General features: G+C 47.3%; 1 protein-coding gene across 2 annotated transcripts in view; it reads right to left on the reverse strand.

Moving 5' to 3' along the window:
* Nucleotides 1-6: 6 nt before the first annotated feature.
* ALDH1A2 (aldehyde dehydrogenase 1 family member A2) overlaps nucleotides 7-22,445 on the reverse strand; it is a 93,171-nt gene continuing 70,732 nt past the window's right edge. For both annotated transcript variants that reach the window (XM_059372011.1, XM_059372010.1), the window contains 6 exons: nucleotides 13,297-13,399; nucleotides 11,412-11,596; nucleotides 9,885-10,049; nucleotides 8,833-8,990; nucleotides 8,439-8,513; nucleotides 7-1,111 (listed from right to left, as the gene is read on the reverse strand). In XM_059372011.1, the coding sequence (XP_059227994.1) occupies nucleotides 1,039-1,111; nucleotides 8,439-8,513; nucleotides 8,833-8,990; nucleotides 9,885-10,049; nucleotides 11,412-11,596; nucleotides 13,297-13,399 (759 nt within the window). In that variant the 3' untranslated portion in view covers nucleotides 7-1,038. The remainder of the gene's footprint in view (nucleotides 1,112-8,438; nucleotides 8,514-8,832; nucleotides 8,991-9,884; nucleotides 10,050-11,411; nucleotides 11,597-13,296; nucleotides 13,400-22,445) is intronic.

Raw genomic sequence — 22,445 nt, forward strand, 5'->3', positions numbered from 1 at the left:
GGGGGGGGGGGGGGGGGGGGGGGGGGGGGGGGGGGGGGGGCGCGGCCAGAAGCGGCTGCCGAGTCCACAACTGCAGAGATAATTCACTTCCTACGAATTGTCAGCCAGTACTAGAAGTGAACTTATTTCTCCAAGGCCCCCAGCATTACCTGGTACCAAATTCTTGAGCTGACTCAATTCGTTTTGGGGTTGATTATTAAGAGCTTTGGAAAAAGATCTTATCAGTCTATGAAAAACAACTCCCTTCCCACCCCTGCTGCCTTATTCCAGAATCACCCAGAAGACAGAACACACACGCACACCAACACACCCTAAAACCAAACGGCAAGCTCAGAAGCTGTGAACTACATGTGATCTCTGGGTCTGCATCTTTCCTGATCTTTCTCACTCGTGTCTTTTATGGATGTACGAAAGCCAGACTGGGTCAAGAACATCCCGAGCTCTCAGTTCTCGGTACATCTGCAGTGTACCAGCTCCTGGCAGTCTCAGTCTGGTCTGGCTCTAACTAAAACCATTTCATGTTTTGCTTTGAAGAAGTGGATAACATGAAATGGTAATTTGGCTGCAAACCCTTGGAAAATTGTTCCCGGCCCAAACATCTGCCCCAAATGAGCTCAGCTGAGATCTCCTTGGAGGGGTGGGAAGGGGGAGTGGTGGTGAGCAGGGAGAGCCTGGAAGGGGGAAAAATGGAGACAATGGAAAGATGACCTTTCCTCAGGAGGAAAGTTCCTTGTGATGAAAGACATCAGCCCATCGCTCCGGAAAGAGAGACTGTATGTTCCCGACAGCGACTCCTCCTGCCTGCTCCCGGCTTCCCCACTATTTGGTATCGTTAAGGTGATCCCTTACGGGGTGCCAGGAGACTGTGCGCACATGCTCTGCTTTCCTTATGCAGTGACTGGCGTGGCCTACATGTCATTGTTTACATCTTTAAATAAGGACCGAGTATGGACTTTGGATTCCTGAGAGCCGGGCCCCCCAGGGAGAGCAGAGAGGGAGGGTCCTGCGGGCTGGCCTCCACCTTCCTCCTCAGCCTTCTTACGAGTTCTTCTGAGGGATCTTTACAGTCACGGTCTTCACCTCGGAGTACTCTCGCAAGCCGAACTCCCCCCTGGAAGGCAGAAGTAGGCAGTGTCAGACACCTGAGGCCGAGGCAGCCTGGCCTGAGTGATGGCAAGGGCCCCGAGAAGGAGCCGTTTAGCACCTGCTAACAGCAGGCCATGGGGTTCCCATGTCTCATGAGTGGACAGCCGAGCCCTCCTCTGAGAGGCAGAGAGGGCTGCTACCATGTCACGAGCAGTGACCGTTTCTCAAAGTCAAGGGCTGACCTGTCCTCACAACACGGCGCAGCAAGGGGCGGCAGCGTTCCCAACTACTCTGAGACGCAGGCACGCGTGTTAGCTTGAGCCCACGGTCACACAGACCCCAGACCATGCCCCTGGGGGTACACTGCGGACAGCAGAGGCCCAGGTCCAGGCCCCCGCTGTTGTGTCTCTACCAGTGGCAGTAATGGCTCTAGAGGACAATGGTGTGCTTTCCTCCTCTAAAAACCCACTCCTGCCACGAGACACCCCCTGATGTTTCTTTGTTCTAGTCACTCTTCCTGGCCACCTAGTCCACTTTAGCTGAAAGAAAAACCAGAGATTTCTAAGCTGGGATCCCCTCCCGTTTGTCCTAAATTCCTTTCCACTGGTCCTTAGACTTAACACATGGAAGTGGGGACCCAAAGACCTGGACAGGGAAGAGCATGGATCACCAGCAATGCCTCAAAAACCATCCTGATGTGGACTGCCCACAGCCCCACAGAGTCAGGGGAAAGAGGGAGGAAATCCAAGTAACTGACCGCAAAGGAAGTGGCCCCCGAGACTCTGCTTAAATGTTTATGGGGTGGGAGCTGGGTCCCCCGTCTCTGCAGGAGCCAGGAGATGCCGCCTTCCTAGCCCTCTGGACAGGCAGCGCTGGTCTCCAACCCTCAGGGGGCCGGGCTGCAGCCAAGCCTGGTGGCTGCCATGCTCCTTTCTTTCTTCTCTCTGTACCCTCTCCTCAGGTCACCTCAATTTCATTGCCCTTGCCCCCTTTTCTTTATTTCATTGTAAAGTCAAGCACTTTTTCCCAATTTTCTCTTTTAAAAATTGAACACACCCCCCTCCCCCCGCAATTCTTTTTAAAGTCACTGGTCCATGAGGCTTTTCCTGGCTATCTCAGTAGGAGGAGTGCCTCCTGCCTCTGTGTTCACAGAGCACCTGGGCACCAGTTATCACAACACTGTTTCTCAGGAGGGGAGAAGGGCTGCCTGAGTGGCCGTCTCCACCCGAGGACTCAAGAGCTTACTGGTCCTGCCTCGTGCCCTCTAGCAAACCTCGTGTAGAGCCCACAGCTTCAGGCTCAGGCGGCCCTTATGGGAGGGAAAGAAGGAGGGAGGGCTTTCACCCGCCCTCCCCCTCCCTGGGTCCACCCAGTAGACATACCACCTCTCTCAGGAAAAAATAAAAGGACACTTGGAGATGTATTTGAGTAAGAAAATATTAATAAAGGCTGTCTTTCAAAACGGGCAAGTATGGGGCACCTGGGTGGCACAGTTGGTTAAGCAGCCAACTCTTGGTTTTGGATAGGTCATGAGCTCAAGCCCAGCGCTGGGGTCTACACTTAGTGTGGAGTCTGCTGGAGAATTTCTCTCCCTCTCCTCTTCCCCGCTGAATCCAAAATTAAATCAATCTTTTAAAAAAGACCAAAACAATCATGTGTAAAATCTAACTGGGCTTTACAATCAAGACCTTCTGTGAGCCATTCATTTCGCTACCTTCCAGGAACCCTATGCTCTGCACAAACTTCCAATCACTTGGCCAGCAGCAGCTCTGAGCACCAAGGTCACCTAGGTTGTCATAACCATGCCATCCCCGCCAAGACATCAGAGGCAGCCAAGGAGAGAGCAGGGTATGTGTGCTCTTCTCTTATCTGCGTTGGCCATCTTTGCTTACGGGAATGAGAATCAATCCTGGACGGCCCCACTCAGTAGAAGGTTCCCTCATTAGCTCCCTCCAGTCCCTGAGTCTTTATTACCAGCTTAGCTCTGGCTCTTTCTGGACTCTTTCCTTCCTTGGGCAATTCTGAAAGTGTCTCTTCATCACGGACATCATCTGCCTCCTGTTTGAAGTGCGGCTCCTCCCTTCTGGTTTCCTGGCTTGCACACGCACATGGCGCAGACCCTGAACCATCTCCTCCCACTCAGATCTCTAAGTCGGGTTGAGGAGTGTTAAGGAAGCCTTACAGAGTCAGGAGTGTGGTGGTGTGGTTGCTTTCGAGTGTGAGTATTGGGTCCCGCAATCTCTGGGTGCGTGACGTGGAAAATCACCCTGCGCTGGGGGAGCTCCTCCCCTACGTCCTGTGCAGTCACCAGCCACCACGGTCGGCACACTGCCTGCTCCGAGAATGACGAGTGGCCTCGCATCTGCCGTAAAAGCAATGCTGGAGTTGGGGTCAGCAGGCCAGGCATCCCACTCAGCTCTGCCAGTACCTGGCACTGTGACTCCAGGCGAGCCTCCTCCTAGGGCCCGGGCATCTCTCAGACATCAGGAAACCTAAGACCGTCCTTGGAGCTTGCTTACGTTGTGGACTCCTGACCATCCCCACCAAAGACTCTGCCTCAGTAGGTCTGGAGAGGAGCCTGGAGATGGTGATGCAGGTGGTTGTTTGGGTCACCCTTTGAGAAGCGCTGCTGGGATGTCTCTGAGGGCCCCCTGTTTAGATTCTCCTTCTAATTCACCACCTCATTCTGGGGGCTTTCTCTCCAATCTAGCTTAGTCCAGTTAAATCCCACAGTTACAGGAGAACCACACTACGGTGCAAACGCAGACACGCCTCTCCTGCTGCCCCCCCAATCTCTCCATACGGTCGCCTGCTGGGCTCCACAGAGTGTCAGGGTGAAGACACATTCGGATGCCTGTGTTCCTGCTTCTGAGCCAGACTGGGTTATATTCTCTGCCACCAACCAAACCCAGCAGACCCGGGGCAAGGTAAGGTGCCTCCAGCCAGTCCCTGCAGAAAAATCACTCCTAAAACAAAGAGGGATTACTGTGTAGAATGTATATTTATTTCCCTGCTCTTTTCTTTGCCTTACAGCAACATTTCACGGAGCAGGGGCTCCAGACCACCTGCACCAGAACCATTCCAGAAACCTGTTAACAATGCAGATCCTCTGCCTTAGCCCAGATTTACTACAGCCAAATCTCCGAGAGTGGGTCCCCAGACAGGCACGCTTGGCAAGCCCTTCTGTCTGACCTCAGGTGACTTTCTGTGCATGTGCATGGTCTGTACATGCACACGGGCACACACACATGCACACACACACAGGCACACATGCATGTCTGTATGTGCACACGGGCACACACACATGCATGCCCGGGCACACAAGCACACACCGATGCTCTGCATGAACACACACACGCTCTGCACATATATATGAGCACACAGGCACAGATGCATGTGCATGCAAACTGGGAAGCCCTTATTTAAAATATTCCAATAATGTTTCTCATCTTCAAAACCTGTGTCCTCAGTTTTTAAAATGAGTTTTTTTAGAACCTCAGAACGTGAGGTTCTTTCTATGTGCTCCCTTTGTGACATTTATGTTATTGCTTGTCTCAGAGAGGCTTAAAAGAGGTAAGGGAGGGGATGGGAGGAGTGAAATGTGGAGAACCGGCTGCAGGGCCAGACTAAAGTGAGCTGCCCCCACCTCTGACCCTGGGAATCAGGCCGGCCCATCAGGCAACCTGTAGAGGGCAGCCCTCCACAGCGCTCTGGGGGGGAGAACTCCTGGGTTCCCACAGAGCCAGTTTCCAGAAAGTGCTGCTTCTCTTCTCTGTGCCTCTTAGAGGTGGGAAAAGGGACCAGAGCCACATGGAGTTTGCAAGGCCAGGAGATAAACAGTCCTGTCCAGAGGTGGGCAGGGGAGTTTCTGGGATTGCAGTAAGTGCGAATGAAGAGTGGGGGACCAGGATAGGGCAGGTGCTTTTATTTGAAGTCTTGTGACCACTCCAGGCCATTTAAGGAAGAAAAAAACATGTTTGGAGAGCAAGTAGGGACAAATTATCCAATGATTTAGACAAAATGAAGTGAGTCTCATCAAAGAGCCCTGTTGCCTAATTATTTTTAAACTGCACTGGGAAGGCCAAGTCACTACAGCACCAATGTGATAAGTGGAGAAAGACTGCTTTTCGGTCTCTTGGGCCACTGTTCTCCATGTGGTTCTGACACAACCTAACTGTCTCCTGGACCGTCTCTCCAGGCAAGGGGAAGGTTGCTAATGCAGATAGACTGGACCTGGATAATGTCACAAGCCCAAACCCTGTCCATGCTGAGGACCCAGGGCGAGCCTGGGATGAGCTCCATCAGGCGGCAATTATTTACTGTATTTTATGCCTATGATTCACCCTCTTAATGATCTGTAACAAAACAGCAGGAGCAACATTCCCAGAGCCAGGGATTGTCCCAACATTTCAGAGACCAGGAAGGCCCAAACACAGAAGCAGGACACAGAATATCAAGTTAAACACATCCTGAAAGGTGGGAGCAGGAAGTGAAGGTCATATGTGAGTTAGGAAGAGACAGCTCTAAGTACACGAAACCTTTATAAAAGCTGAAAAGTACTAATAACTGAGCAAAGGGGATCCAGAGTGATTCTGGGTTCTGGCTGTAAAGCAAGTGGGAAGCACTGAAGGCCAGAAGCAAGACCCAAGCAAGAGCAACTTCCCCATGGCATTCCCAGCGACAGAATGGAAGTTGATGATTCGGGCTGAAATTCAGGCATCATTCTGCCATACTTCCAAAGAAATAAGGAAAAAGAAGGATCACCTATGTAACACTCATCTGCTTGACCTCTACATTTCTGGAGGTTTGCCAGACACTGCTGGGTAGCTGGAACACTGAATCCTACCGTTTTATCCTCAGGGCAACCCTTTGGGGTAGGTACTATAATTATTCCCATTGTGGAGATGAGGCTTAGAGAGATTAATGAGGCTTATTCCCATTTTAGAGAAACAGAGGCTTAGTGGGATTAAGTAATTGGTCCAAGGTTGCATAGGTATTAAGTGGTAGGATCACGATATGTATCTGAAGCCGTGTGACTCTAGAAACTCTGCTCTTAACCTCACTGCTATGCTTAATTTAAAAGGTTAATGGCTAAGAGCTAGAAATTACCCCCTGATGTATCTGAAGCATGTAAATCCTCTATGCTGGTCTTACAGGTTCCCTGTACTTTGTCCCAAATACCATCCTTATGTCTCCCACAATGCCTCTATGCCCTCTTTCTCCACTCCTACCTAGCTTTGCCCACCAACCCTGCAAATTATTCCCCTTTCTCCATCTACCCAAATGTTCCTCTCCTTTAAAGACCAATTCAGATCCCTATATTCGATCCTATCCAAAGGTTTCCCAGGCTTCTACAGCTCACGATGATCTCCCCCACCCCTGCACTCCTCTACGAATCAGTCTTCTCTGGAATTCTTCTACTTCTTTCAATGTTGTATATTTCATGTATCTAGCAAAATCTCAAGTGCTTTGATGAGCCATATATCATCCCCTACGAGCCAAGCACTCAATACTTCCTAGCAGACTGATCATGACCCGGCACTGGCTCACAAATGGACGCATTCAATAACGGCAGAGGGAATGGACATAAGAATATTTCCTCTTGGGCGTCACAGGATTTAAGAAACATGGAGCCAGCCCCCTTCAAGAGGAAGGAAAGTGGTTTATTTAGTTTGTTTTGTTTTGTTTTAAGAGAGAGTGAGTATGAGCAGGGGCAAGAGGCAGGGGTGGGAGAGGGAAGCAGAAGCAGAGGAAGAGAGAATCTCAAGCAGACTCCACACTCAGTGAGGACCCCAATGTGGGGCTTGATCTCATGACCCTGAGATTATGACATGAACTGAAATCAAGAGTTGAACACTTAATTGACTGGACCACCCAGATGCCCCAGGGGGAAAATGTTTTCGTTTTTGTTTGTTTGTTTTTATTAGGGGAGTGTGTGTCAGCTCAGGAAGACCCCGGTTACCATCCACACTCTGAATGTTGCTCATTCCCATTTATATATGAAGGCTGTAAATAACATCTCCTTGACTATAGTTTTCCTCTGCTACATTCCCTTTTTCCAGGTCCTTCGCCTCTCAAGAGGACTCTGCCCAGCTCCAATTCTGTCCCTTCTGAGTCCTGCCCCAGGCCCCGCAGCTTCCTTGGCTGGATATCATTGAAAACACTGAAACCGACATTCAAATCTCACATCTGCCACTTACTGGCTCTGTGACCTGGGCAAGCTGCTTAGCTGGTCTAAGCCCCAGTTCCCCACCTGAACCAAGTGGGATGTGAAGGGGAAATGTATCTATCCCACTGAATCATTGTGAAACTCAAATCAGACAATGTTGGGAAAAAAGCTGATGTAAAGTCATATACAGAGTGGGCGTTCAATGAATGATTCCTATCACTGTTATTGTAAAGCCCTCATGATGGGTTTTCTTCCTCTAGTCTTTGCCAGGACATCCTCTACCTGCCAGAAATCTCAACCTTAAAACCTCAGCTATCTCCGCAGCTCCCATGGAACGTCTAAGCCCTGTGAGGCTGGTTTAAAACAACCTTTTCACCTGTGTCTTCAGCAAGCTCCCTCCAGTCATTCTATGTCCAAACCTTGCCGTCCCAGCCTCAGAGAACCTACAGGGGCTGAGGAGGTGATTTAGGGAGGGGCTTGGGCTTGTGTGAAAATGAAGGGCTACCAATATTTAGGCCCCAGAAACAACAGGAACGGGATTAAGGCAAGTTCTAGAGCTCACAGCTGCAGCAATTTTGCTATGGGGGAATGAAAAAAAGCAAGAAATCTGTATTTTACAGAAAGCCTCTTCCTTTTTTGAATGTCAGTTAAGGATTTTAAAATGTTGTGAGGCAAAATGAAACGTTTCTGCTGGCCAGATTTGCCGTTGGGCTGGCAGTTGGTGACCTCTGCTTCAAACACCCCAAACGCCCTGATGTTCTCTATTTGTTGTGCCTTCATGCCTTTGTTCCTGCTCTTCCCTCCACATGCAAGCACCGCCCCTAACACAGTGGAAAGTTATTTGCTCTGGGAAATCTTCTCTGATCCCCATCAGGCAAAATTGGTAGACTGTTTCCTCAGTACTTGCAAGATGTTTGGCACACTTCTATCAAGAAAGTAGCCCTGATTTCATGAAATAGATGGTACATTAATTTTTATCCACCCCCACGTAAGGGAAGGGAGTTGTGTTTTATCCGTCTTTGTGACACGTAGCACAGAGCTTCATTTGCAGAAGTATGTGCTCAACAACGTGTTTGTGGAATGAATGGGTGAGTCAGAGAGCTAAACAGTCGTGTGCATACTCCTCTAGGCTAGTATCTGCCATCCCAGTTTCTCTGTGGCCCCAGCAACTTTGGACACTTACATTTCTCTCCCATTTCCAGACATCTTGAATCCTCCAAAGGGGCTCTGGGCATTTAAGGCATTGTAACAATTGATCCTAAGAGAAGAAAACACAGTACCGTGAGTATGAATTCTGCTTGCACCGAAGTAGTCCCATCATCATAGTATTTCTTTAAAAGTTTCATTTTCTAATTCCCTTTCTTGCATATGAAATATTTATCATTTAAAATTGACTTTGATCTCCTGGCCTAGCCAGTAAGAAGTGCATATCCTTTCTCAGGAAAGGCTGCTTGCCTTCTGTCTTCCCCTTCCCCCCGGAAGGTAAGCTTCTGTCCCCTGTGTTCGAGATTATGAGGCCCCTACACCGCCAGTGGTGTGTGTTATGGCCAGAAGCCTGAGGCTGATTCTTATCTTACCAAACAGTCCCAGCCTGCATTGCCGAAGACACTGTGAGGGCCTTGTTGATGTCATTAGTGAAGACGGCTGCGACGAGTCCGAAGTCTGAGTTATTGGCTCTTTCAATAACTTCATCCATAGTCTTAAACCTCAGAATTTCCTGAACGGGGCCAAAGATCTGCAACAAAATGGTTTGAGCCATCATGGGGTGGGTGCTCTGCCACCCTTGACCTGCTCTGCATATTTCAAAGTTTACTCCACCTTCATTATTTAAATGACACTGACGTTTAGCAGCACAGAACTGTAAAATCACCCAGACTCTGCCTGAGTTGTTTAACTTTAGAGTTCATGTAGCGCCCCCTACCCTCCACCCTCCTATGCGACCCCCAATTCCGCTGTTGGCACCAGGGCTGCTTTCTCTGTGATTTCCCCAGCCATTGCTGCCGAACTCAGAGCCACCCCTCTGGAGACACTGGCTGATGTGCTCTGGTCCCTCGCCCACACAAATGTGAGGTGGCTTGGATGCTTTCTCCTTCCCGGTGAACAGCTTAGGAACCCATGTTTAAAGGAACTAGCCAATGGGCAGTGTATTACTAAGGCCAATGTTCGGCTCTTATGATTGTTCTCTTGGCTAATATAATTGCAGTCGAGGATCATGTCACCTGCCTCCATCTAGCTTACTTGCTTTCTGATTTAACATTTTTTTGAAAACAGGATTTGCACATCACTGTCACAGAATGTCTATCAAATATAAAGAGACCAAACCAGAATATCATCTACAAGAAATGTTCTGGGGGCGCCTGGGTGGCTCAGTGGGTTAAGCCTCTGCCTTCAGCTCAGGTCATGATCTCAGGGTCCTGGGATCAAGCACCACATCGGGCTCTCTGCTCAGCAGGGAGCCTGCTTCCCCCTCTCTCTCTGCCTGCCTCTCTGCTACTTGTGATCTCTCTTTCTCCCTGTCAAGTAAATAAATAAAAATCTTAAAAAAAAAAAAAAAAGAAAAAAGAAAAAAAAGAAATGCTCTGGAAGCCATCCCAAGAAAGGCAAGGCTTCCATTAGAACTCCATGTTACCTCCTCCTTGGCAATGCGCATGTCGTCGGTGACGTTCGAAAACACCGTGGGCTCGATGAAAAACCCCTTCCGGCCCAGCCCTTTGCCTCCACATTCCAGCTTGGCACCCTCGGCCACGCCACTCTGGATGAGTTCCAGGATCTTGTTGTATTGTTTCTTATCAATCTACAAAAGAAATTTCCCATGACTCTGTGTAAAGTCCTCTATGAAAAGAGAAAGAAGTGTGTACTCAAGAATCTTTTGTGATTTTTTTCAAACTCCATTATATCTAGTCATGTCATAGGGAACTGCTGCCATTTAGCCTTTGTCCTCTGAAGAAATGGTGACTTTGCATGCTTTAACCCAATATATTGAAAATTCCATTAAAGGCCCTACACTGAGGATAGGGCCAAATCAGCAGTACCAGATACAGAATTAGGCAATGTTTCTAAATGATGGAGGAACTGGCTAACTGATTATTTGCAGTTTCTACATGGGGGGAAAGCTGACTGCTCTAACCAAATGAACAGTTCCCCAAGTTGTACTGATACTAAAAAGATGAAAACAATGGGTAAGCTCTATGTTGCTTCAAATCCTACTGGAGTGTATTTTTAACGGAGCTCCTATTACACCTTCAGAGGAAGGGGTTAAGTATAAAGAGCAAGGACTAGCTTCCTACTCCATAAAATACGGTTAGTCTGGCCTCCCCCAAGTTGTAGTCATCGCTCCATTATGATGGCAAATACAAAAATCTAAATTCCACTTGAGTTTGAATTACTCGGCTGGAACATCAGTCATCTTTCAAATGGTCCCCAAACCTCAGAGATGCTGTTTCTTACCGGGAAGACCCATACACTAGAGATTCAGATGCAACCTGATCCCAATATCCTTTAAAAATTCCCAGACTCTGTCTAGTTTAGGATTCAACCAGAATTCTATCCAGAAACAAACCTTGATGACTGTGAAGAGCCTGCAGAGCCAAACAGTGTGGACTGCAAGGCCTTCTGTGGCCCTCTCCAGCACACCACACGAAGCATGCAGAATAAGAACTAACCACACAGCAGAGGGCCAAGTAGCTCTCTAACTCCTATGCATATGCGGGTCCTAAGTAGGTCAGGCTGGTGGAGATTCCTTAGCCACAGATGAATTGATAAAGGGTTTCTGAGAAAGAGAGATACCCTTTTTCCTTGCCCGTGGCATTTGTAGGGATGCCTTGAAGGCCAGTGGTTAGGACTGGGACTGGGTTTTCGGGTCAACCTCCTTCTGGTCACATGCAAGTCTTTCTTCAGAGCTAAAAGACTCCCAATTACCCTCAAAGTCCAAAGTATCCTTGAGGCAACTTTAATCCCTTAATGTTTCAGAGTTGACATTTAGAAAAGGAAAGGGAAGCACGAGGAATAAGCAATGTCTCACCAGCTACAATTCCAGCCACGAAGATGAGGCGGGAGGGAAAGGAGGGGGCGGGAGAAGGAAGTTGTCTCTGGGGCCCCAATAGAGAGTCTGGGGCTCGCCAGGGATTAAGAAAGGGAATGTTTATGATTTCCCTACCTGCGGTCCCTGCTCTGTGGTGGGATCGAAGGGACTCCCCACGATGCGCCTCTTGGCCCGCTCCACACTCCTTCTCACGAACTCCTCATAGATGGACTCCTCCACAAAGATGCGAGACCCGGCGGTGCAGCACTGACCTTGGTTAAAGAACACGCCCTGGTGGGCCTGCTCCACAGCGTAGTCCACTGCAAGAGAGAGAGTGGTGTCCTCAGTGTGGTTCACCCACGGAGGGCCCGTCCATGCAGCCCCCTCCCCTCCCTCTGCCAGAACCCCAGGAGTAATGCCCCTCTCAGCCCACAACGTAATGGTGAGGAGGCAGCACGGGGGAAAGCATTGGATTGAGGAGACACCTTAGTTCAAGTTCTAACTAGATCCTGATGTGACTGGCTACGTGACCGTGAACTTGGATGACTTCACTTCTTTGAGTCTGTTTCTTCTTCTGTAGGAAGAGGGACTGGACCACACCATCTAGAACAGGAGTGTCAAGCTCCAAGGGCAAGGGCCTGGGCGAATAATGTAGTGGCATGAATCCGCCAGCTAGCAAAACGGTCTGATGGAGACTCAGAAGGAAAGCCACTGCATTTGGCTGTTGCTATGCATGAATGTAAGCCACTGGTTGCCAGATTCACAATTTCAAGAAAAAACAGAAATCAGGATTTTTCATGTACAGTGTTCATATTTTAAAGTGCTATGTGACATTTCGACAGGTAAACATATGTATGCCCTGCACTGGGTCTAGGGACTGCTAACTTGCAACCACTGATCTATAGAGAACCTTGTAGCTGTATGTTTAATTAGCATTATGGGGAATTAAATTGTAAAAGAAACGGATCTTCCTGAAAGACACCCAAATATCCTCTGCATTTACTGTAACTGTATAGCAGCACATTACTTTCATCTCAGAGCTTACACTTCAAGATACACTAGCGAATCTGGTGTGTGCTAACTGCTAAATGATGGAGTGAATCAATAGTCACTTATCAGTCCATCAGTCCTGTCAATGGAGGAACTACTCCTCACGAGAAACTTAGGTTTGACAGTTCTGATCCCTCTTGACAACCAGCATGAAGCTGATGCTGAACTCTTCACGGATTCCAAAGCTGGGGCTGGATGGCAAGCAATCTGCTTTCTGCTTTCTGACCTCACAGTGGTGAAAGGGACAGCAGCTCAGTCTGGTGGGATGAGAGGGAGAAAAAGAGGGACCAGAAGAGATTTTGAATTTTGATTTCCTGGCAAGCTTTTCAAACCATAAAGACCATCCCTGTGCAGAATGGCTGAGAGGGCATCCTGCCTGAAGATATGGGGTTTCCTAAATTACTGCTCTATACCGCCAGAGGGTCCTACCTCCAAAGCGTAAGCACCTGACTGAATGTGTGTCGTCATTCTGGCTGAAAGTCACAGACACCGCAGAGGATGGCGGGACTAATCAGACAAGGGGTTGTGGGTTTGGGAAAATGTGGCAAGACTAGTGAACTAGAAAATTTTTTTCATGGACTACAAAGCCACCAGACACAGTTGAGTAGTTTCAGATTTCTAGAATCTAGGCAGAAGATATTTGTGGTGTTGGGAGGCTTAGACCATTGCCCTTCCCACCATGCAGCACGAAGCAGGCGTTCTCCTCTGCTACCCTGCCCTGTGGTACCACAGAGTCAAAGGGGCTCAGGAGTGTCTAGAAAACAAACTCTGCTCAGCTGTCAACCGGCAAGCCCTCTTCCCCAGTACTAAACCAGCTGCCCCTTGGGAGGAAGGGTCCAGGTTCTTCTACTTGAAGCTTTTTCTTAGCCTCACAGATCTTTTCCTTAGTGTCCTGTCAAAAGTGGAGATACAACAGAGAGCACCAAGAGGCAGTGTACAGGGACAGGGAAAAGATCTGTTGTTGACTTACAATCAGCATCAGCAAAAATAATATTGGGACTTTTCCCTCCAAGTTCCAGAGTTACTCGCTTCAAGTTACTTCTTCCAGCTGCTTCTTGGATAAGCTTTCCCACCTGAAAGAAAGGAAATGGAAGGAGGTTTTGCACACCTAGCAGCTAAGATGGCCCGTGGCCAAAGCCAACTGTAGGCAACGGTGAGAGGCAGCAAGGATGGATCTTGCAAGGCAAACCAGCCCCATGGATGATGCAGGAGTGGCTCCTGTGGTCAGCTTGGGTGGACAAGATACAAGTCAGCTGGGACACAATTTAATGTCTATGCCGAAGTGAGCTGGAAGACTGCTTTAGTTTTGCAAAGGGAAGAGCACTGAAAAGGGGGGTTAATCTGGAATCTTAACCATTGAAAGGTTTCTCTAAAGGCAACTGGCAAGCAAAATGTGACTAGAGGTTTTCCACCACTGTTATGTGGCTTTTAGCTTTGGACTCTGCTCTTCCCCTTACACCCACACCCACCCACCCACCCACACACACACATACACACAACACAAGCCAACAGGCTCCACATGAAAGACGTGATGAATGTAAAACAAACTTCATGGATTTACAAAACTGCCAGGTATGACTTTCATCACTTGGTTCAAAGAAAATATGGATGTTACACCTTTGCCTCTACTTAGTTCTATAAGCAAGAGGAGTCCAGACAGCTGAGATCTGTCTGTATGTGTACAATGCCTATTGACTTAGAATCCAAGCACACAAGAGGCTGGGCTGGAGATGGCATTTACCAATGTGTAAACTCGTATTTGTAAGGAAATTGGAAGTGTCAAAATGGAAACAGGGATGTACCACCTATAACTTCCCTTCGAGGAAGAACACGTTGATTGCCTCGGTGAGTAGAAATGCTGCCAACTCCTTCAGAGTCGGCCTCAGATGAAGAGTGTTTCCTTGTTCAATAGATTCCCTACCCTGGGTGGCCTATCCACTGGTGGCAGGTGTATAAAGACCCTCACTTTCAGCTCACCACAGCACAGCTCCAAAGGACCATCTGTGGTCCGCCATGCTGCCTGTTGTTGGCGGAAGCTACCAGGCCTGCATTGCAGTTCAGTTTCCTCTTGTGCCCCCTCCCCTTCAGCAGGGATCCCCCATACATAATCTGCATGGCAAACTCCTTCTCAGCAACTGCTTCTGAAGAACTGAGCTGTCGCAGGTGCTACTCTGCTATAGGGTAGAGGTCCCGTTACAGAAAAGGCCAAGTCCCCTTAGAGCCCACATCGGCAGTTTGCTCTCACTGAGATGAAAAATGCAACCTTTGCCTGGAATCTTACTGAAAATAAAACATTTGAAAAGCTTGGAGAAGAGATGTGCTACATTTCAGCCCCTCCTGAACCTTGCTGAGATCCTCAAGTTGGGCTAGTAACTCCTCAAGGCTTCGTAGTCATGGTTGAAAGAAAAGGCTCCGGAGCCTGAAGTTCTACTGATTTTATCACTTACCAACTGTTTGACCTGGGGAAATTTATTTAACTTCTCTGAGCCTCAGTTCCCTCCTCTGTAAATGGGGCTAAAAATAGTATCTACCTCAGAATGCAGTTGTCCTGAAGATTAAGTGAGGGTACTTGGCCCTTACAACCCAGCCTGGTACACAGTAAGTACCCACACATGGTAACTATACGTGGGTGGCAGAAGCCGGGGCCCTTCTTCTTCCTCGTTCAATGCAGAGAAATAAAGCTGACTGTAAAAGGAGTTACTGCTGGGGCGCCTGGGTGGCTCAGTGGGTTAAAGCCTCTGCCTTCAGCTCAGGTCATGATCCCAGGGTCCTGGGATAGAGCCCTGCATTGGGCTCTCTGCTCAACAGGGAGCCTGTTTCTCCAGCTCTCTCTCTGCCTGCCTTTCTGCCTACTTGCAATCTCTGTCTGTCAAATAAATAAATAAAATCTTAAAAAAAAAAAAAAAAAAGAAAAGAAAAAGGAGTTACTGCTGCTAGACTTTCCACGCAGGTCTCCCCTACGTCCCCCAAACTGCCTGTGCATATCAACTGCTTCAGGAAAATACTGGGGAAATGTTCTGACTTCCCTCAGTCTCCAATATTACTCATTCACTGCATTCACTGGATTAAATGCTTTTAAGTTTTTATTATTATTCTCCCTCATGGCAAAAAAAAAAAAAAAAAAGTAGAAGATATACTTTCATTCTGAGGAAACCTATGGCAGAAAGATAGTGATGTCTCTGAAAGAGCTAGAATTTCTAGAAACTAGAGAGTTTCTTAGTTTGCAGGACCATGCTAGTTTCCAAGGGGTAGAAAAATACTAACACGTAGCCCTAAAGATTACTGGGCAGGCATTAGTCCCCCAACCAGATGGCCCCTCTCCTGCCTTGCCAGCTTCTCTCGTCTGTCTTCTACCTCAAGGTAAACTCCTTGGGAAGACAAGCTAATAAAGATCTTGTTCCCAGGCAGACATCCTCCCTTCTCTCTCTTCTTCAGGAAGAAAATACACATACATGACGGAAAGGAGAATCTGGCTCCCTGTTCTGGCAAGAGAACAGCAGTCAGGTGAAAATTATGATTGAAGCCTGAGATCTTGAGTGAGAGTTTCGGGAAAACTGCACGCAAGGGCAGTTGGGAGAGCAGCACTGTGGGGAGTCCCTGATCAGGTGGTCCCCCGAGACCACCAATTCTAAGGAATTCTAGGGTTCTTGGCTCTCTCTGCCCTGATGGAATCCGTATGAACTGAGGGTGACTCATCTTAAAGTCCAGGAAGATAAACAGGCAACTGCTTTCTCAAAAAAAGGCAATCACTGGAATTCACGAACTTATTGTTAGTTACAATTTTTAAAAAACTAACATTTACTGAGTCATTCTGTGCCACACATGTGCATATTTGAGCTCATCTAGATCTCTTAAAAACCCTTCACAGCAGGTACTATCTCATTTTAAACGTGACCAAACTTAAGAGCTGGAGGTCAACTGGTCACTGGCAGGTGGGGGGCAGAGGCTGTCACATCCCAGGGAGATGAACGCCAGGGCACAAGGTGGGGGGGAGTCACTCCCTCAATGCCCCTCCCTTCCTCTCTTCCTGCTCCACTTCCTGCCTTTCTGTATATACTGAGCACCTACAGTGTGCCACACGCCACTAAAACCTTGTCCCTGAACTCCAAATTGATTTCAAAGTGACTGGGAATGTCACCTTTTGTAGATACAAATGATGGTCACATACCATCAGTGGCAAAACTAGCATTCCGATTTCTGATCAACATTGAGAAACAAACAAAAAGCACAGAGAAATTGCAGGTTTCACACACAATAAGATGCTGAATAAATGTTTGGGGTTCATAACGACAATGATGGCCCAGCTGGCATCAGGTTTTTGTTAGCCTTACTCCCTGCCATTAATCAAAAAAGTTCTAGGGGTTGGTGTGTTTTGCCACTGGGAATGTTGTCCAGTGATTATTTTCATGGCTATGGTAACTATACAAAAACCTCGCTCAGTCTATGGTCATCAGAGAATACCTAAGAATAAGTGGCTTGCCAGCCTTTCCTTAGAAACCAAATTCATGCTAAACACTGCAAGGCAAATCTCAGATGAATAATGCCTTTCCTCTTCATCTTTGGAAGAAGGTCAAGTTGCAGCTCAGCCTCAAGAAACAACTGGATGTATGAGGCCATGGGAGAGCCATCCATCTGGAGGGGCCTCAGCACCCGACACTGAGAAGAACCCAGTTTTCACTGATCCCCTTCGTTCAACACACATTCCTGGTTCTCCTACTTAGTGCCAGGTGCAATGGGGGGCACAGGCCTGGACCAGGAGAAGACTGGCAGCTAAGAGGACTGCATTATAAACCTAGCAGGCGCTCAGGAAGTGAAGCTTTGAGAAGCTTGGAGAAAAAGCTGGGTCAGATTCAACATTAGATCCGAGCCGATGGAATTAGAGTTCTGCAATACTTTGTTACAAGCTAGAGTCTGAGGGTTCTGGTCCTTATGCACAGACCTGGGCTTTGGAGAATATACTACTGCTCATGAATTCTCTCTGTGAGAGGACTGAGGTTAAATGACCCCAGATGGGAGGCCCTCCTCATGATCACTCCCAAGAAGGGAAAGGAGATGGTGGAGAGAAGAGATACAACTCCGAGGCAGGAGATCCTTAATAGGGCAAAGTAATGCTTAAAAACAAAGAGTTCAAGTGAGAACTGACTCCATGTCGGCTTACAGAATATGATAGGTCCTGTGCGAATGAGACTAAAATACAGAGGCTTCCAGAATTCAAGTCTAAGGGGTTAGACAATTTCAGAAAGAATGAAATACAGGCACCACGCCAAGACCTGGGATTGACTGGCCCTCCCCAGACGGGAAAGCAGTGAGTGGTGTTCTCTGGGGACTCGGGCCCCTGGTCAGAAGGCGGGAGAGCCTGGAGACACAAACGGGACTTCAAGACACACAAGCTCTGGGAGAGGTTAAGAGTTAAGTCAATAGGATGCATGAAACGAAGTCCCATTCCCATAAAATAGGCAGCGTCTCCTGTCCTGTGGCCGACAACCTGGCGAATCAGGAGCATACTGTGGGCTTGGGACTGCAGTGGGGCCTGCAGGAGTCCGGAGACCGAGGACTCCCAACTGCGGCTTGGCTCCTAGCTCCTACTGCAATGTGGGAAAGCCGCTCTGGGGCCTTGAACCTCCGGTTCTTCACCGACACAATGAAGGCACAGGCCAAGCAGTTAATGTCCGTGGTACTCGAGCTGGCTGGAAGAGTTTAAAAAGACACATAGACGTCCTGGAGCCCCTGCTCGTTCTGAGAGTCTGTCCACAGTTCTGCATTCTTCTTGCTTATGGAGCAGAAGTAGCTTTCACACAAGTACCCAGCTTCACCGAACGATGGGACAACCTGAATTTTTTTTTCCAGTTTCCTGCACAGAGCACAAGTGACACCATTCCTGCCCTGTGGTTTCTTAACGTTGCAACCCCTGTAGTCCGCTGGATCTGTGTATCCCAAAGAGGCACAAGAGGCGAAGTAGGGGGTCCCCCACACGTAATGGGACTGGCCTAGCTCTCGGCAGGAGTGCTGGCACACATAAACTCTGATACCCACCCTTGTTTTGAATAGGCTTCCAGACTGATATTAGGGGTATTCCTGGAAGAGCCACAATGGACAGGAGCACGTTCACGGCAGCACAGCCAGCGAAGGAAAGGCAGTTTGGTGCTTTGCAAGGGAAAGGGTTTGTTATATGGGACAAAGTAACACATGAAAGGCCTTCTGTGCACTCTTCGCGCTTTCCCATGTTGCTTCCTGAACAGAGTTTCTGAAGTTAGGTAAACTTTTCTTTTTATTAATTACTGAATTGTCCATATTAGATAAGTGCTTTCTCAGAAATATTACTTATTAATAATCACATGTATTAATAAGGGTGGATTCTTTCTCAGAGATATGCCGTGTTTAAAAAAAAAAAAAAGAAAAAAACATCTCAGTAAACTGGTTGGAGATGCCTGATTTTTGGAATACATTTTCATTTCTTAAACCCCAAACAGATTGACTCTATGCTTTTTACCTCCTCTCCTTTCTTATTTTTCATTGTGCTTACTGGCTAACCATGATGGAAATAAGAATGCTGAAAATAGGCATAATTGGCTATTTCTTGTCTTTCTGAAATATCTAGAAATAATAGCTCAAATCAGTCTGTTAAGATTTCCACCAGAAAGTAAAAGGACCAAGATATTTAAGCAGCTCCTTTAATTTCAGTGTAACAGCAATTTCCAAACTTTGTCCAACTCAGCTTATGAAAGCCAATATGGTCACTAACCACCAGTTCCCCCATCTCACACCGGCCTTTCCAGCCACATGAAACTACTTCCCTTTCTTTGTACAAGCTGTTTCATCTGCCTAAAATGCCCTTCTTCCCCTTGCTTGCTGATAAACTCATTTTTCCAGACCTGCTTCTGCTACTTCTGCTGTAAAGCTAGCTTTCCAGACCCACCTTCCCCAAAAGTCTGATCGATCCTCTGATCCAAAACAACTCTCACCCTGTTTTTCTCTAAGAGTTGTCTTCTAGACCAAATTTGTGAGCAGAGAGATGCTCTATCTGACACTCATATGGAAAATTGGTTGGGTAACTGCACCAGAACATGACACCTGTTCTCAAGGTCTCTAGAAATCAGAGACTAGGAGGGCTTTAGGGACACAAGTGAGCAATTGGAATATAGGATGCCTATGTCCAAGGTAGTTCTATTCTGCTACAACTCACAGAATAATCTTGGGTTTCCCTGTACTTATCTTTGGCTTAAATTTCAACTTTTTAATGAAGGGGGGATGACTTCATCTACTACTGGCTGAACAGTTTCTGGGACTTAAAAATTTTTTCTATGTCTAGGCTCTCCCTCCAGAGATTCTGATTATTTCACTCCAATTATTTTTAAAAGTTCCCCGGAGCATGCTTTTTTAAAAATGGATTTATTTATTTGAGAGAAAGAGAGAGAGAGAGCGCACATGAACAAAAGTGGGGAGAGGGAGAGAGAATCTCTAGCAGACTCTTCCCTGGGTGCAGAGCCCAATATGGGGCTCGATCTCATGACACTGAGATCAGGACCTGAGCCCAAACCAAAAGTCATATGGTTAACTGACTGTGCCACCTAGATGCCCCTGTCCCAGAACATTCTAATGCGCTGTTAGGGTTGAGAACCAAGAGATTCAAGAATCTTTAAGGGCATTTCTCCCACACTTGTCTCTCACCTTGCATCATTCATTTCTTCTCCTTTCTAGTTGTGCAACCTTCCTTTTTGCTAAGCACATACTGTGCACTGTTTGTTGTCACAAGCATTGTTTAATCTCCATGTTTCAGTGAGGCAAAACTGCCCCCATTTCACAGTTGAAAAAAAAAAAAAAAGTGACTCTGGGAGGTCCAGAAATGATTTGCTGATGGGCACCTGTGAAGAGGCGGAGCCAGTCCTGGACTCTGAACGCCCATTCCACGCCTCCAGTCCTTCCTGCCCATTACAGTTTCTCTCTGTGGCTCCTGCTTCTCTTATCCAGATGCCCTCCTGGGGGTTAGGTCCCCTCTGCTAGGATGAGAATCCCAACCCCGCTAACAGACAGGCCAGATCAGCTGTCTGGTACACTTAGCCGTCTGTCTGTTAACACATGGGACTCTCCCTATTTCAGATAAATAAAAAAGGCAAGATTTTGTTGCTTGGTTTGTTTTGATAGGAAGACACCTGGAGTACTCAAGTCAATGGTACGACATTTCCCATTCACCAGGTGAGCTGAATAAAGGGCTGGGCATCTTGGGACCTGCTCATTATCATCCCCAGCTCCCAGGAGGGGGACCCACTGCAGAATAAATAAACAATCTTGGCTAGCAGGCAGAGGCCACAGTAGACTTTTTCTTAATTCTCCAGTACTTGAGTTTTGACTTAAGTATTAAGAAAAGGAAAAAAAAGAGAATTTAAAACCTGTATATCCAGAGGCACTGACCCATCGAACTGGTATTTTTGGTTCAAGTTTTTAGATGGTTTGTTTGCTCGTGGACTCATACACCCTTAGGAAGAGGCCCATTAACTTTTTTAAAAAAGAGTGAAAACTCCAGCAGGCTGCTTCCCCCACCAACAGAGAGGTGGTGAGGCTATGAGAGAGTGAGAGTGAGAGAGAGAGCAAGCGAGCGAGCGCTGCCCCAATTTCTGCCTCCAGCAGCAGCAAGGGCGACAGCACCGTGCGACATGACATTCCTCCCACTTAGGAAGTGCGAGGAGAGCCCCGGCTGCGTGAATGAGACGCAGTGCTAATACAGCTGTTAGCTACAAACATTTGCTTGGCACGAATCAGTCTGGACTCTCCTGTAGTTTGCTTTGATGGTCTCTCTACTATCTTGTTGACTAATGATGAAATCATGGTTTGTTCATCTAATTGAATAAAGAAAACACCACACCAAGCAAAGTGCAAACTGCCTTCCTGTCCTTGCTTGAGGTTGTTTATTGACTCTGTGTTTATAAGAGCCCTTTTATATTCACTTATTAAATATTTACATGCATCGCTTATGTACTTAGCTGTATAAGGAGAAATTAATCCGGTCTTTAATCTGAGGAACTGTTTGTTTTTCAAAGCCCTTTTGCTAAAGTAAAATGGAAAGCAGCCACCTCAAATAAGCTTCTTGTTACTGCTGCAGACATTCTGTGATGTCCCAGTGAGTCCCCTCTCCCTAGGGCAAGCAGATCAGGAGCCATGTAATAATCTGTATTGAAGTGACATGTTTCCTCTGGAAGAATCTATACAGTTTCCCAAGGAGCTACAAAGTTAAACAACAATAGATGAATAAAGAAGTTAAAAAAAAAAAAAACTGATGAAAGCAAGCTGAACGGGAGTTTGAGAATTACGCGATCATTTGATTTGCCCGTGAATATTCTCTACCCACCACCATTAATATGTGTAATTGTAAATTGGCCTTCATATTCTAGACAGGTGCTTCTTCCTCAGGTCTTCTATGGTCTATCAGTGATATCATTCTGAAGAAACTAGGAGATATTCCAGAGGCCCGAGGAGTGGTTCTCCTGCAAGTGAATGCCAGTCTCTCTAGGGAGAGAAAGAGCAAATAGAGACTGAGTTGGAAGAATTCAGGGAAATTTGCTCCATGCCCACTGCAATGGGCTGGCTGACTGCTCTGAGTACTCCTAAGGGCAAAACTCCTCACAGGGCCACCTTCCACCTCATTCTTGTTCTCAAATTCTCATCTCATCTCTCTCTCTCTCTCTCTCTGTTCCCTCCATTGAAGATCTGCATCTATGAAAATTTCATATTTAGTTTTCAATGATCTCCTGTTAAGATAAAGAATTTCCTATGTTATATAAAGTTACAGTAATGAAAGAAAATAGTGTGGTACTGGTGAAGGGACAGACACATGAGCAGTGGAACAAAACAGAACTAGAAAAAGACCCGTACAAATAAGGACAGCTGCTTCCTGGGAAACGCACAAAGCCAATTCAGCAGGAAAAAACTGTCTTTTCAAGAAATGGTGCTGGAACTCTTATTATCGACTTAAAAAAAAAAGAAAAGGAAAGAAGACTGGGGCACTTGGTTGGCTCAGTGGGTTGAGCCTCTCTGCCTTTGGCTCAGGTCATGATCTCAGGGTCCTGGGATTGAGCCCCCACATTGGCCTCTGCTCAGCAGGGAGCCTGCGTCCCCCTCCTCCTC

Source organism: Mustela nigripes, chromosome 13 (assembly GCF_022355385.1).
Source record: "Mustela nigripes isolate SB6536 chromosome 13, MUSNIG.SB6536, whole genome shotgun sequence".
NCBI lineage: Eukaryota > Metazoa > Chordata > Mammalia > Carnivora > Mustelidae > Mustela > Mustela nigripes.